General features: G+C 39.5%; 2 protein-coding genes across 2 annotated transcripts in view; both read right to left on the reverse strand.

The window, feature by feature from the left end:
• Positions 1 to 501: 501 nt before the first annotated feature.
• On the reverse strand, positions 502 to 6,329 carry LOC114522691 (sorting nexin-2-like). Its single transcript, XM_028543433.1, has 16 exons — positions 5,971 to 6,329; positions 5,043 to 5,081; positions 4,453 to 4,570; positions 4,035 to 4,078; positions 3,737 to 3,878; positions 3,381 to 3,459; positions 3,225 to 3,300; positions 2,928 to 3,041; positions 2,720 to 2,813; positions 2,590 to 2,637; positions 2,276 to 2,364; positions 2,049 to 2,117; positions 1,826 to 1,969; positions 1,626 to 1,706; positions 1,269 to 1,340; positions 502 to 919 (listed from the first exon to the last, which is right to left on the reverse strand). Exons 1-16 carry the CDS (start codon positions 6,295 to 6,297, stop codon positions 869 to 871), a joined length of 1,587 nt encoding a protein of 528 aa, XP_028399234.1. The 5' UTR covers positions 6,298 to 6,329; the 3' UTR covers positions 502 to 868.
• A 953-nt stretch (positions 6,330 to 7,282) lies between these two features.
• LOC114522453 (fibrillin-2-like) overlaps positions 7,283 to 14,053 on the reverse strand; it is a 28,222-nt gene continuing 21,451 nt past the window's right edge. Inside the window, exons 53-67 of the mRNA XM_028543137.1 lie at positions 13,881 to 14,003; positions 13,576 to 13,698; positions 13,083 to 13,205; positions 12,781 to 12,903; positions 12,447 to 12,572; positions 12,169 to 12,321; positions 11,748 to 11,783; positions 11,535 to 11,660; positions 11,046 to 11,162; positions 10,304 to 10,420; positions 9,984 to 10,106; positions 9,372 to 9,488; positions 9,152 to 9,277; positions 8,687 to 8,789; positions 7,283 to 8,351 (exon numbers count right to left, since the gene is read on the reverse strand). Of these exons, the coding sequence (XP_028398938.1) occupies positions 7,667 to 8,351; positions 8,687 to 8,789; positions 9,152 to 9,277; positions 9,372 to 9,488; positions 9,984 to 10,106; positions 10,304 to 10,420; positions 11,046 to 11,162; positions 11,535 to 11,660; positions 11,748 to 11,783; positions 12,169 to 12,321; positions 12,447 to 12,572; positions 12,781 to 12,903; positions 13,083 to 13,205; positions 13,576 to 13,698; positions 13,881 to 14,003 (2,321 nt within the window). The 3' untranslated portion in view covers positions 7,283 to 7,666. The remainder of the gene's footprint in view (positions 8,352 to 8,686; positions 8,790 to 9,151; positions 9,278 to 9,371; positions 9,489 to 9,983; positions 10,107 to 10,303; positions 10,421 to 11,045; positions 11,163 to 11,534; positions 11,661 to 11,747; positions 11,784 to 12,168; positions 12,322 to 12,446; positions 12,573 to 12,780; positions 12,904 to 13,082; positions 13,206 to 13,575; positions 13,699 to 13,880; positions 14,004 to 14,053) is intronic.

Here is a 14,053-nt window from a genome sequence, read left to right on the forward strand (position 1 = left end):
GGAGTACGAGTTTTTTTTATCAACTTCATAGTCAAAAGTCTCATGACTACATGTTTCGTCAGAAGGCGTAAGCAAGTATGGCGCGAAAATAGGGAATCTCGTACTCATAACTGGCGCTGACGTTCAAAATAATCCTATAACTACAAATTCTAATCTAAACACTGATTTCAACAACAAACATCAATCCCAATCCTTGTATATCCCCGATTAACCCCACACGCAACATCGCAAGATAACCCTAATATGCATGAAATGGAAGGGGCGGACTGGCCCACACAGGGATACCGGGAAATTCCCCGGTGCGCCCCTGATTTACATGCCGTTTGGCGTTTTGGAGAAAATTCTGGAGGATTTGATGAAACCATTGAAGTAAAACACAGGAAAGATATCCTGATCTAAATCATGTATTTTGAAACTCAACATAAAAGCACACGCATTTTCAATACCTGTTTCTCATGTTAGACCTAAAAATAGCACCCCTTTTTGAGTTTTCCCGGTAAATCATGTACAGACCAGTCTGCCCCTGTGAAATGGTGGTGCGTTTGCTGCAAAAACCATGCACATACCTTGCCTTGCACCGGATGCAGTGAAACCGCCATTTACAGAAAGCCGTGTATTTCAGCTGCAGATGCAACCAATAAAGCTTTTTTGGCAAAAATTAATAATATAATTGCATATGAAATATGTCTACAATGTGATGCTCATTCTCAATCAGACGTTTGTAGGTCCCTATTCATTCATTTTAACGGCAAAACCCATTATTTGGACGCATGCGGCGCGAGAGTTCTCACGGCCAAAATATTTCGGATCAATTCCATTTTAAAATCAATTCTATACGTGCTCTACACAAATACAAACTTGGTTGTCTTCAAGCAATTTCTTTAGCTTCAGGTAAATATCCCTCCCAATGTTTTAAGACCTGAAATTGAATGAGAAGATTTCTTAGAACATAAATGTGATAGCGAAAATTTCAAGAGAGATTAAGTTGTTTTAACCGAGAAATAGATTTTAATTTGTAAACTAGTTCCAGTCCTTTCCCGCCATTTCAGACACCCTGGTGAAATAGACCTTTTCAGCTTGTATGCAAATTACCCATTTCAAATCACATGGTCTGAAATGGTTAAGTTTTATTGGCTATTCCATGGTCACAACATCTGAAATGGGTTAATTTGCATGCAAGCTGAGAAGGTCTATTGTATCCTGTCGTTTACGCTGAACAGGCTTGGGGCCCCTCTAGTTCATTGTAATACGAGATTTTCTGCTCTCACCTGTTGCTGGTTTTCCATGAGCGCTTCTAAGTATTGAATTATGGCTGCACGGAAATCTTTCGTACGATTATGCTGAAAATACAAACAAGAGCAGTTATTGATTTTGACTTCGCACCGATGATCTCGTACAGCTCACTGGACTAACAAACAAACGGTCGCTGGTTCCCACTGCGGTGTTGTAATCGTCCCATGACGGGTTTCTTTGCAGCCAGAGTACGACACGCAATAATGACAAATATATTTACTGATAACTCCACACGTCACAAAAAGAACAAACATGTCCCCTGATAACTCCACTCGTCACCAAAAGAACACACATACCCACTAATACCCCAGCTGGTCTTCGTGCTAACTCACCTCAAATCTTGTGAATTCTTTCCGGATTGTTTTCGATATTTCTTTGAAATCCTCCTGACATTTCTCCACCTTCCTTTCACACTGCAATTTAGGCAAAATCACATCCACAGTATTAGAATACGTCTTCACGCAGTTTTCACATAAAGCACTGCCGTACAACCGACTCCAGATCTTTTATCAGATCAGTGGTCGCAACCCACCTGACTAACTTCGTCTTTGCATTGTTTAACGCGATCCGTCTTCGAGGCAAGTTCAGCCTTGACCAAAACCTCGCGTTTTTTCGTTAAATTTTGCTGAGCATTTTGAAGATTAGTGTAAACACGAAGACGCTGGTTGAAACACATCTGTACACGAGAAAATAGACGCTGTAAATTTTTGTCAGTGTTCTTCTTCAAAATCTTTTTCGAACCTTTCTGAGCTTACCTTAACCGAATGAACTAGACCTAGATAATCCTTGATTAGCTCAGCAAGAACGTAAAAATCGGTCTCCATCTAGAAAAACCAAAACCAAAAACACTGGTAAATCAGAGGGTTGTATTGAGTGGAGGACAGATGAAATGAATTGTGACGGGGGGGGGACACGAGAGGGGATCAAGACGGGGGGAGATAAACTTCAGGGGGTACGGAAAGATTCACAGCACGTAACTAACCTGACTTTGAATGACTTTATCGACTTTTTCCTCAACTTCAGCAAGGTTTGATAAAGCTCTCGACAATGCACTGTGTTCTTCAGCGCTGCCTGAAAAATCACAAAAACATTTTAGTACGAGCTAGAGACTCGTATCCAGTAATCGATATAAGACAACAACATCTGAGAGGCTTGAGTGTCGAAGAAGAGGATTCTGATTGGTTCCTGACGGATCGCTCGGGTTTGGCGGGAAATTCTGGCTCGAGCCAATATGGCTGTATCTTATACGAAAACTTTTTCATTGTCATTGAAATTTAAATTACTCTTAGTACTTACTTAGAACAGCGATTGCGTTTGAAAATATCGTTGTTGATGTACTCAGCTCTGCAAAGATTTAGAAGAAAGGAAATTCAATATAAACCAGCTCACAACTCACTGGAAAATAAAACACTCTGAATTTGTTTACCTTTTCGATTGTTAACTAAACTTTCCAACGCTTGGTGTAGTTTTTTCAACTGTGTTTCAAGTGCATCAATTTTGTTGTGCTTGTCCTCAAACCACTAAAAATTACGGGAAATATTTGCATTATAGCATATTATACCGAACACGAGTGAGTAATCTCAAAACACCGCAAAAAGTCTGATGCAATTCCAATCATATCGCCAATAAAATACCTGATCGGATTCCTCTATTTTCGTCGTCAAATTAAACATAGTATCACCAACGTTTTTAACCAATCGTTTAAAACCACCTCCGCTCAAGGCCGCGGTTCCTGAAGCTCTGGGAAGCTGGAAAAAGGGAAAAAACAATTGAACGAATACCAGCTGATATACACAAGGCGTTTTATGAAGCTACTGAGTCGATTTTGAAAGAAAGCTTTACTTCAAATTATATTCTTTTAGCTATTTATAAAACCATATCAGGTCATGGTATAAGTTCAAACAAAAATGGTGATATAGAGAATTCCATACATTCTCAAGTTCTAGGAATTCTCGGAATTCTGAGTCCTCTCGCAAAGCAGGATGGCTAGCGGTCCTGTTGAGGTATCTAAATGGAGAATTTTATACAAAAATAAACGGCATGCACGATGATGGGGTGTTACGAGGGTAGAAAATATATTTAATTACCTCTCTAGTGAAGCTCTACGCCTTTCAACAAAGTCAGCTGAAGTAGACTCTTCCTTGCCTAATTTCACTTTAGTCATTCCTAAGTTCCAAAAAACACAATGGAAAAACCACTGAACCTTTTGAAAAGTTCACTGCAGTGTTGGTCAGGGCGAGGGTTGGGTTCAGAAGTAATATCTATAAGTGACAGCCTCCATTAGGTTGCCTAGACTGACAAGTTCTTCCTAGGGTCATATGAATGGTGGGTGTACTAAATTCCCAACTAAAGATTATTTCATAAGTGAAAGATAAGTGAAATTTAAAGCTTAGAAACTGAGTAACAGTTTCCTAATTTTGCATACAGATGTAGCCAGACAAACCTAGAACAGATTTTTCTGGAGCTGGAGGCACCACTTTGCCCTGTAGAAGAAACTTTGCATTAAGCCGCTCATGGAGGCCAAGAAAATCACTAAAACGCCTGGAGACACTTGTTTCTGGTTTTTTGAAACTTGGCAGACTTGTCTACAGGAAGAAAAGTAGAAACTGTGAACTGATGACAACAATCACATACTGTGCTTAAATGGTTAGCGACTGGTGCTATTGGACCATATGGATGGTTGTATCATCCTCTATCTTCTACTGAAATAATTTATTTATGGTAGGTGCAGTACAACATACCATCGTTGTGACTTTGTAGCACATGTATGCACCCATACCATCACCTGCAAATAGACACAGGAGAATATTTAGTATGTTGCAAGGGGAGAGGCATTACAAGGATTATGAAAGGGAGTTGTGTTTACTCATATGTTTTAACTATATACTCAGAAAATACAACATATGTGCAAAGCTGAAAGTATAGTATAGCAATATTTTTCAATAAAAACAAAACCAATAAAATATATTAATATCGGACTTTGTTTGATGTTTATATTCAGTATGTGTACTCATCTAATCTTTTTAAAAACAGTCAGGTATAGCAGGGATGTCTTTCTGGAGAGATGCCTTTTCATCTTCTACTGTTTGATGTGTAATCAGAATGACAGGGAAGCCTAACCATTTCCACCTGTAAACATTTACAGCAATAATATCTTACCGACTTTCTCTGGATCAGAAACTTTAATCTCAATATCAAACTCGTCAGTTTCTTCAAACTCTTCCTCATCTTCATGGTCTTCAGGCTCTCCATTTTGCTGTTCGTCTTCATCTCCGTTCTTGGATAATTCATTGAACACAAAATCAAGCACTTGATCCCAAAAAATGCGGACCTTCAGTTCTATTTCCTTATTTTCCTAGCTATCCTCCGCATCCCTCCCAGTTATCCTTTCCTAGTAATCCTCTTTTACATTTGCCTCACAAAGTTGGTCTGGTCTTACAGATACACTGGACAGGTATAGACACTTCCTGAATTTGTTCTCAGGCAATGAAAACAATAGCAAGTTTGTTTTGTGTGCACTCCAGCAAATTTGGGTGTCTATTAAATCATTTTTTAAAGAGAGAAATTAGACAATGTAGATAAAACGTACAGCGTACACTCTTATCATTAGTTTAGAGTATTACCATGCATGTATTTTTCAAACTACGACACCTATATATACCACCTTCCATCAAGCTCAATAAAATTATTTGTTATTTTAGCACGCACAAATCATTGGAGTTGTGGGTATAAAATCCTATATTATTTACCTTTTCTGTTTCAAAAGTCACCCTTGGTTTGGCTTTCGGCTGAAATACAATATAAATCATTGTGTTTCAGCACACCTTTCAGAGGTGGATTGTTCAAAGACTGTTTAACAATTAAGGTGAGGTGATTATTGGGAAACATTAAATGTCAAATTTTATTAACCTGCTGTTTTTGTCCATTTATAGTAGCTGTAGCATGTATTATATGAATATATATTATATATATATATATATATATATATATATATATATATATATATATCTATAATACATACTATGGCATGCGGGCCTGCTCTAGCGGCTACCTATGGACACATTGCTAAATTTAGAGGCATACTATGCCAAGATCACAAATAGGGATTGACTATCCTAATTGCATAGAAATTGAACCTTTGCCTCTTGTCTCTGAAATTCTAAAGCACTGCTTTGAATAATACATTTCGGTAGTGAGGTTTTTAAAGGGATCACTTTCATTCATGTATCATTGTATTAAATGCAAACTTCATACAAAATATTAATCTCAGAAAAACTTGAATTGCACTTCATATAATTATTTTTGCTACCTGTATAAGCCAATCTTCCACTTGTCCTATTTATTGCACAGATATTGGCGCGCACAGCGCATGAATACATGCAGAGGATATATCATGAATATCACTTTTATAACTTCTCATTAAATATATTTCTTAATTGGCATCCACAAGTGATAAAAGTAATTACTTTTTAATCATAAAGATAATCATTTATCGTGAACAAACTAATTGCGATCCGCGATCAAGTTTGACACAAGTAAGAAATGCTAAATTAGAAATTTTAATCCGGAACAATCGGTCAGATATATTCCATATTGCATCAATGTTATGCTTGTTCATTCTTGCACATACCACAGAACTATCATGATTTTTAACCGGGAAATAGGCGACTTTATTACCTTAACCTCGCTTTTATCTTCATCCTTCTTCTCCTCCGGTGTCTCAGGGCTTTCCGGGCTTGTTTCTGCCACCTTTTCCGCTTCTTTTGGCGCTGGATCATCGGGTATGATCGGATCATTCACCGTGGTTTCAGCGTTCTCATCTTTGCTGGCTTCAACAGGCTCATCTTTTCCGTTTTCCTCGTTATCTAAACTCACTTCCACCGTCTCCTGAATGTCATCGACAGTCTCGTCTTCTGCTGGCTTCGGTTCTTCAAGCGTTTCTTCTTCGGAGAGGTTTTCCTCAGCGTCAAACAAGTCAGGAGGTGGTTCTCGATTTTCCGCCATATTGCTCAAGATTAAGCCAGGAAGGCACGTGACGTAAACCCATCGAATCAACTAATCTCATATTGAGATCAGGGTCAGGGTCAGGGTAACTGAGCTATATAATAATTCCTATTATCTGTAGCTATATTGAATTATAAAATAGCTCAGTGGTCAGGGTCAAAGCGACTGGTCAAAGCCAACCTGGTCACGAGGTTGGATCAAAGTAGGTGGCCTTCAGCATCAGCGGGGGGTAGACTGCTCTGAAAATGTCCCGACGCAGGATCACAGATGATCGAGGTCTAGAAAAGAGGATCATGAAATTTTAAGATCGGATTTAGGGTTGAAGGGCATTATTTATCATGATTTCGTCAGTTAAACTTAGTTAGAATAACCAAAATTTCATTTGTCCACCTCAATGAGAGAATCATATTTGTGTATAGTTTTCCCTCCTCAAAAGTGCATCAACAACACACCACTAACACAACAAACTGCAACACAAAACAACTTGATTTCAAGACATGTTTGCATGAATTGTTGTCTGTTGACAATTTGCCTACGACTTGTTATAAATTTATCAAATAATAAATTTATCGTTTCAATGGACCGCTTGTTACAAATTATTCGACTTATTTCATCGCCAGAATCAGATGAGTCACCATGGTCATATTCGCCGGAAAATGGCAAATACGACCATGGTCATATTCGCCGGAAAATGGCAAATACGACCATGGTCATATTCGCCGGAAAATGGCAAATACGACCATGGTCATATTCGCCGGAAAATGGCAAATACGACCATGGTCATATTCGCCGGAAAATGGCAAATACGACCATGGTCATATTCGCCGGAAAATGGCAAATACGACCATGGGCATATTCGCCAGAAAATGGCAAATACGATCAATGATGATAATCCTCCTACAATAACTGTAACTTGTTTACAAATTTTGGAAAGCTTTGCTGTATGGTAATACATTCGTCTAAATATTTCTTATTGCTTCATTTGCTAACAACTGCTTTGCAATTTATTCGCAAGTTGTGAGAGCCACAATTCTGCGTAACTTAAGGTAATACTGATGACAAGAGATAATATTAGACTTTCTCCATTTTCATAAGTCTATCCAGTGTTTTTGGAAAGGTAACGCTTTATTCTTTATAAAATACAAACGTATTCAACTCAAGGAACTAACCTATATTCTTCAGACTAAAATTACAGCTATAGCTACTACTTAATTTACAGTCACATACAAAAAATATCGCTACATTATACGATAACTATGATGTACTAACTCACTAATTAGGTACCAATTTTAAAAATCTTACAAAATTCGCCAACATTTCACACAAGGGCTAAATATATATATTGCATTCTATAATATGGCTGAAAATCTTATTCAACGGTAATGATAATGTCAAGATGGAATTTTCTCGATTCCGAGACACCGACCACTTTATTTAGCGGCATTTCAGGCGCTTTGGATTTTTCCTGCTCTTTCTTCTCGTCTCCAGACCCCGTGAACTCAATTTGGTTGTCGGCTTCTAATGGTATTTTTATTTTCGTGCTGTCCAGCTTGCCCTTGAGATAAACTCGATGGAGGCCGACTTTCAAAGGATTTTTAGCATACAAAGAACTGACTCCTTCCTCGACTTTAATTCCGAACAAGCTGTGGTTCCCTTTCACCATTTCATAGTGGAAAAGTTTCTGCAGGCTCTCCAAAACGGGTGTTAAAACGAGAATGTTGTCTCGGGATGTCAAGTTGCGTGGAACGGTAATTTTTAATCTATGTACAAAGTGTGATGTACGCTTGTTTCGCCTCCCCCCGGACGAAGTGCGACGATAGGAGTACGTGTAGCGATAGGGGTCTGAGGTCGAGTAGTCCCTGGAGCCCTGGTAACGATCGCGTTGGTTAACTCTGGAATTGTACCTTGCTGGTGTGGCGCGGCTTGTAGATGGTGGTTGTTCATCGAATTTGTACTTGTTGTTGGTGACAATTCTCACGGGCTGTTTTATTTGCTGCTGTCGTTGATTAGGTCCGCAGTTGTAACACTTCTGACCGAATCTGGACATACAATGGCTACAAGTAAAAGAAATATTGCCTTACAAAATATCGTTCACGGTTAATCAAAGACAAGCACACTAAAATCGGGTTACAGCGGCTCCTGAGAATCTGTTCTGTCATGGCAATGAAGATTCTCATAAGTTAACATTGTTCAAAACTTTGCAAGTTTCTAAGTCTTTTGAAAAAACTATGTGCAGCAAACAAAAAATGGTAAACGTTCTGAATTGTAGATAAACTTGGATTGTAAATGAATTGTAAATTGTTTTTTTGCATGAACGATTCTTGGAACCATGCAGGAGTAGACTATGACAGCTGAGCATGGCTGTCGTATAGAAGCTATCGACACTCACCCTCCTCCAATGGCATAGAAGCCAGAGGGACATGAACACTGGAAGCCGCCTTGGATGTTGTAACAGCCGGCTGCACATGGATTACGGGTACATTCGTTCGTATCTAAATTCAAGAAGACATGATAGAAAAAAGCCTTAATACTTCTACAGCTGCTGTACACACATGAAAATGACCCGTACGCGTTTAACTCCTTACAGACTCGCAACAAAACAATTTCAACAACTGTGGTTATCAGGATATGGCTATGGCTAAACTGTTTGTTTCAGGCTGGTCGACGAAGCCAAATGACTTCTTTACAACTTGCTATACAAGACTCCTGAATCCTGGTCAGTTCAAAAGACTTGCTTTGACATTTTTCAATAAAACAGCTTTTAACTCAAAGGCAAAGCTCGATCTCCTTAAGGCTTAACTTTCTCGCTATTTCCTCGGCGAAAACTACGTGATAAGATATATTCTAACCAAACCTGTGCATATCATTCTGACTCTGTCGAGGCGAAATCCTCGAGGACAATAACAGCGATATCCTCCTAAGATGTTGAAGCATTTTGTTCGTCCACATTTGTTCGCTCCAGTAATGCACTCGTTCACATCTAAACATAAAATGAAACAAAAGTGAGCCCACTGCCCAGTTACCCGAGATTTGACACTTTAAAAGCCTCTCAATCCATTCTTCACATTACCTACCGATACATCTGTTCCAGTAGATTTGCCTGACGTAACCGGACTGGCAGCCACAGCGGAAACCACCGTTCAGATTGACACAAACTCCTTGACAAGTGCGGATGTTGCATTCGTTTTGATCTAGAAAATTTGACATTCAATGTATGTGAGAATGATTTTGATATCCCTGCAATCAATCACCTGGCCCTGATCTCTTTAAACAGAGTACAACGGAACGTTGATCTGGTCAAATTGACAGCTAACGTGTCAACCAAAGTAAAATTCATCACAGAGAACATAACGAAACGAGCTTCGTCCAGAAAGAACCTTTTTATGTTAGTGGTCTTTAGCAACTTTTTCTCATTCAAGTTTGGTGACGTCAGAATATATATTAAACCGTTAGTGTCACTGCTCAGAAAAGGAGTGACATTTCTGGTCCGTTTCGTTTCGTTAAATTCTGGTCCGTTTCGTTTCGTTAATTTCTGGTTCGTTTCGTTTCGTTAATTTCTGGTTCGTTTCGTTTCGTTCATTTCTGGTTCGTTTCGTTTCGTTCATTTCTGGTTCGTTTCGTTTCGTTCATTTCTGGTTCGTTTCGTTTCGTTCATTTCTGGTTCGTTTCGTTCTACAAAAACGTACCGACACAGGTCTTAGTCTGGGGATCAAATCTGTATCCACGTTGACAAACACAAGTGTATGATCCAGGTTGATTTTTGCATGTACCAAAACGACAAATATTTTGACGTAGACATTCATTTACATCTTAAAATGACGAAAAAACAAATCAAAATATGACACTGTGCAGGTAACGCGGGAATATGCAATAGACCTTTCTTATAATGACGACAAACGCGGAAAGTCTGATGATACACGAAATTTGATTGGCTCCACAAAACTATCGAGCGAATCACACTTCGTGTAACATCATACTTTCCGCGTTTGACGTATTCCCGCGTTACCTGCACACGTAGATCCAGTCCACGAGTATCCCTCTCGACAAGTACACGTGTAGCTCCCCAGAGTATTCCGACATCCTTGAGGACAATTATGAGTTCTGTTTCGACATTCGTCGATATCTTAAAACGAAGATGATTGAAATATTCACTAAACGCATACAGGGGTCAAAATTAACGCCAAGCAGGGGCCGGTTGTACGAAATCCGGACAGCGCTATCCACCGGATTGTGATAAAGCAATAAACTTTCAGCTTTGGAATGAACAATAGACCTTTTCGGTAATTACGTCACAACATTTTAACATCACAACGGATAGCGCTATCCGGCTTTCATACAACCGGCCCCTGAATTCGATAAGCTTACTCACACTCAAACTTAATGAGTGGGAGACCTCAATCACTTTATAGCGATTCCTTTGAGGGATTTTCACTGCGCTCGATTTTTAATGTCTTAAGACCTTAAACCTTTCCATTTATTAGGAATAGATCTAAATAGACCTTTGCACGCAATGCATGACGGTGTTGATTATCAAAGTCAATTTGAGTTGTGATTTCGCCATGTTCAGGAGCGATTTAAACAAAGAAGCAAAAAGAATCGGCAAGGTTTTCTTAGAAACAAAATGACTTCTAAACAGAAAAATATTGCAGCTCAAAGTTGCTTGATAATCAACTACCGTCACGCATTGCGCGCTTGAAAGCTAAAAGGGGAAAGGTCTATTGTCGAGGTAATTCACTTCAAAGACAGACCTTGACAATTTCCGGAGACGTCTTGGTAGCCAGGTGGACATCGACATCGATAACTTCCTACAGTGTTTACACATTCAGTGCGACAAGGTCTCGGTCTTCTGGCGCATTCGTCCACATCTGTAGTTAGAAAAATATGGTTACCTCTTGTAAAGATAGTTGGTTTAGTTGGGTCTAATATTGTTGTAACACTAGATCAACAGGATCCTTGTTGGACCTCTGGAAAGGACAGCTGAGGAATGATAGAGCTACCCAGTATAAGCAAGTTTTGGTTTCTTCCGGCATATAGTACAACTGGATCAAACAGATGATACTTTCTAAGTCACTAGGAGGAAGATTTTAGTACTGATAGACCTACCAAGTACCATCAAAGTTACTTTGATGATGATTTCTACAAGAGGTAAATTCTTCACCTCTGGAGTCTGGGAGGCGAAAGTGATGAACTATTCAGAGCTATCTCCTGTAGGTGATTTTTTGTTGCTATAAACTCACCCACACAGCGCTTTCCATCCCTACTCAACTGGTAACCGCGGTTGCACATGCAACGATAAGAGTCTCGCGTGTTTATGCACTTGCCATTTGGACACAAACCAGGAATCATGCTACATTCATTCATGTCTGAAATGAACCAAGATGTGTAAGTCTTTCGATGTCCAAAACACACCGTGATACAACTCATTTTTTACTGAGTTTTATTGAGCTAACCTTTTTTGAATGAAATACAAAGCCTTCTGTACGTAGCTGAGAACAAAAGAAAACGTATTTATAATTCTTCTGCCTAATGGTGAGTGGGGTACAAGACACGGTGAGCAAAGAAGCCCGAGAGAACTGATAAGAAGCACACCGTGACTTCACTGTGGGCGTCTAAATGGGGCAAAAATCCACTTGGGGGTGGGGGTGGGGCTTTCCCTCATTGGTACTGTCTTCCCCCTTCTATTTCTCTTGTGTTTTTATTATTTTGGGCCTTCTTAAGCCCGGGGGAATTGCCTTCTCCTCCCTCGCATCTGAGATACACTGGTGATTGCCACACTTTACCAAAATAACCTCAAATGCATAGCTTGTGTACTTCTGCAATGCCTGCTCAAGACTCCCAAATACACAATTATTCACCAAACTGTTGACGTACATGTTCCTTCGTCTGGACACCTGATACACTGGCTTCCCCACGCTTTCCCAGCGGTACAACAACATTCGCTCTTCGTTACCAACATCATCATCTTTGTGGACCCCTTGCACAAACCATTGTCAACTTGCGAGAAACATAAACCACGGCTGAGATCTGGGAAAAAAATTTGACTTGTCAAATTCCTTGCAGATTTGATGCAAAGAAAAAACTAATCGTATCGTGATTCCTGTAACTATTTCAAACAAAGTACACTAAAGTTTTTTCATGGTTATTCACACCTTCGCAACTTTTGCCGTCCGACGTTCGTTTATAACCATCATTGCAGTCGCAGATGTAACTGCCAGCGGTATTACGACAGACACCATTGGAACATCGGCTCGAGTCCTCCCTGCATTCGTTGACATCTAAAACAAAGCCCATAAAGTCTCATACCTATCAATTGTAAGAAAATAATATTTTGCTTTGTTCGGATAATGGACTTGTTGAACAACCACGTCAACGAGCCGTTGAGAACTTGTTAGCATTTTTAGGACCAACATTTGCCGATAACAAAGCAATAACACAAGTGAACATAACTTCCAGAGCATTAAATACAACTGAAGCAAAACTTACCAATGCATCTTCTTCCTCCAACCGCTCTTCGGAATCCTTCGGGACAAACACATTTAAATCCGCCAAAGAAATTCTTGCAAACATAACCACAGTTGTGGATACCAGTCTTACATTCGTCAACATCTGAATAGAATAAAATAAATGTAAAAAAATGTAATTCAAATGACCACTTTTCAAATTCAAAGATGAAACTGAAGAAAGATTTGTTGAATTGCCTTTCTTTTATTACGTTTGTGCGAATAGAGGAGTTTAACGGATCGGAGCGTTGCGAATTTTATCCTCTTTTTGGGGCAAAAGCGTACCTGTACAATGCCGTCCGTTCACGTGAAGTTTGTATCCTCGAGGGCAAACGCAGCGATAGGCACCGAGAGTATTCACACAACGGAATGCGCAGAGGTTTCGTCTTTCGGCACACTCATCGACGTCTAGAAACAGAAATATTTTCCCCTTTTATCGCCGAAGATTGAGTTTGAAACTAGCTTGTAGAATCAGAACGTTGGTAGGTTATCCAGGGCAAGTACATGGTCTGAAAACTTCTCTGTCTTTATAACGTTTATGATGAACCAGACGTTTATGTGCAGACAGCTACAACATGCAAAAAACTTCTAAAATTTTACTCATGGTCATTTTGAAAGCATCGTTTGAAGATGAGACAATACCATTGAAAGATTGCTTGATTATGCAAGTAAGACATAGGAAGAGTTTGTATTGAATTAAAAAATGCATGAACAAGTAGGTAAACTATACGAACACAAGGCCACATTTATCCACGAGCCTCGAATTGATAACACGTACCTTGGCAGCTTGGTGATGAACGACCTCTCCTGAATCCAACAGCACAGTCGCATGTATAACTACCTGGCAGGTTGGTGCACGTACCATTACCACATATACCTCTCGTGGCACACTCGTCGACGTCTTAAAATAAAATTGAATAAATTAACTGAAAGTACAGGGGGGGGGGTCTCAACTGAAAGTACAGGGGGGTGTCATAGCCGTGCAACAGAGCATTCAGAACATTTACGAGACACTAAAACAATCAGCTTGAAATCAGCTTTTTTTTCTTCTTTGTTAGGTGAAGGGGGAAATATGTCGCTAACCTTCACAATTTCTGCCAGTATTGTCAATAACGTAGCCCGCGAAACACTGACAGCGGTAGCTTCCATCGTTATTTATACAGCGGCCATTTCTGCACAAGTCGTTATATTCACACTCGTTCACGTCTAGACAAAATACAACAATGCAGTCAGACGCTTACTTCTTCCTATCCTCC

This window comes from Dendronephthya gigantea, unplaced genomic scaffold, assembly GCF_004324835.1.
Source record: "Dendronephthya gigantea isolate DGI-Jeju-01 unplaced genomic scaffold, DenGig_1.0 000023F, whole genome shotgun sequence".
Lineage (NCBI taxonomy): Eukaryota > Metazoa > Cnidaria > Anthozoa > Malacalcyonacea > Nephtheidae > Dendronephthya > Dendronephthya gigantea.

What these genes read in the sequence shown, in the direction of transcription:
- LOC114522691 (XM_028543433.1), bottom strand. Translation starts at nt 6,297, where the DNA reads ATGGCGGAAAATCGAGAACCACCTCCTGACTTGTTTGACGCTGAGGAA. An exon ending in TGACTTTTGAAACAGAAAAG is followed by an intron (nt 4,571 to 5,042) that starts GTAAATAATATA and finishes GAATTATCCAAG; the next exon opens with AACGGAGATGAAGACGAACA. An exon ending in GTCTAGTTCATTCGGTTAAG is followed by an intron (nt 1,970 to 2,048) that starts GTAAGCTCAGAA and finishes TCTCGTGTACAG; the next exon opens with ATGTGTTTCAACCAGCGTCT.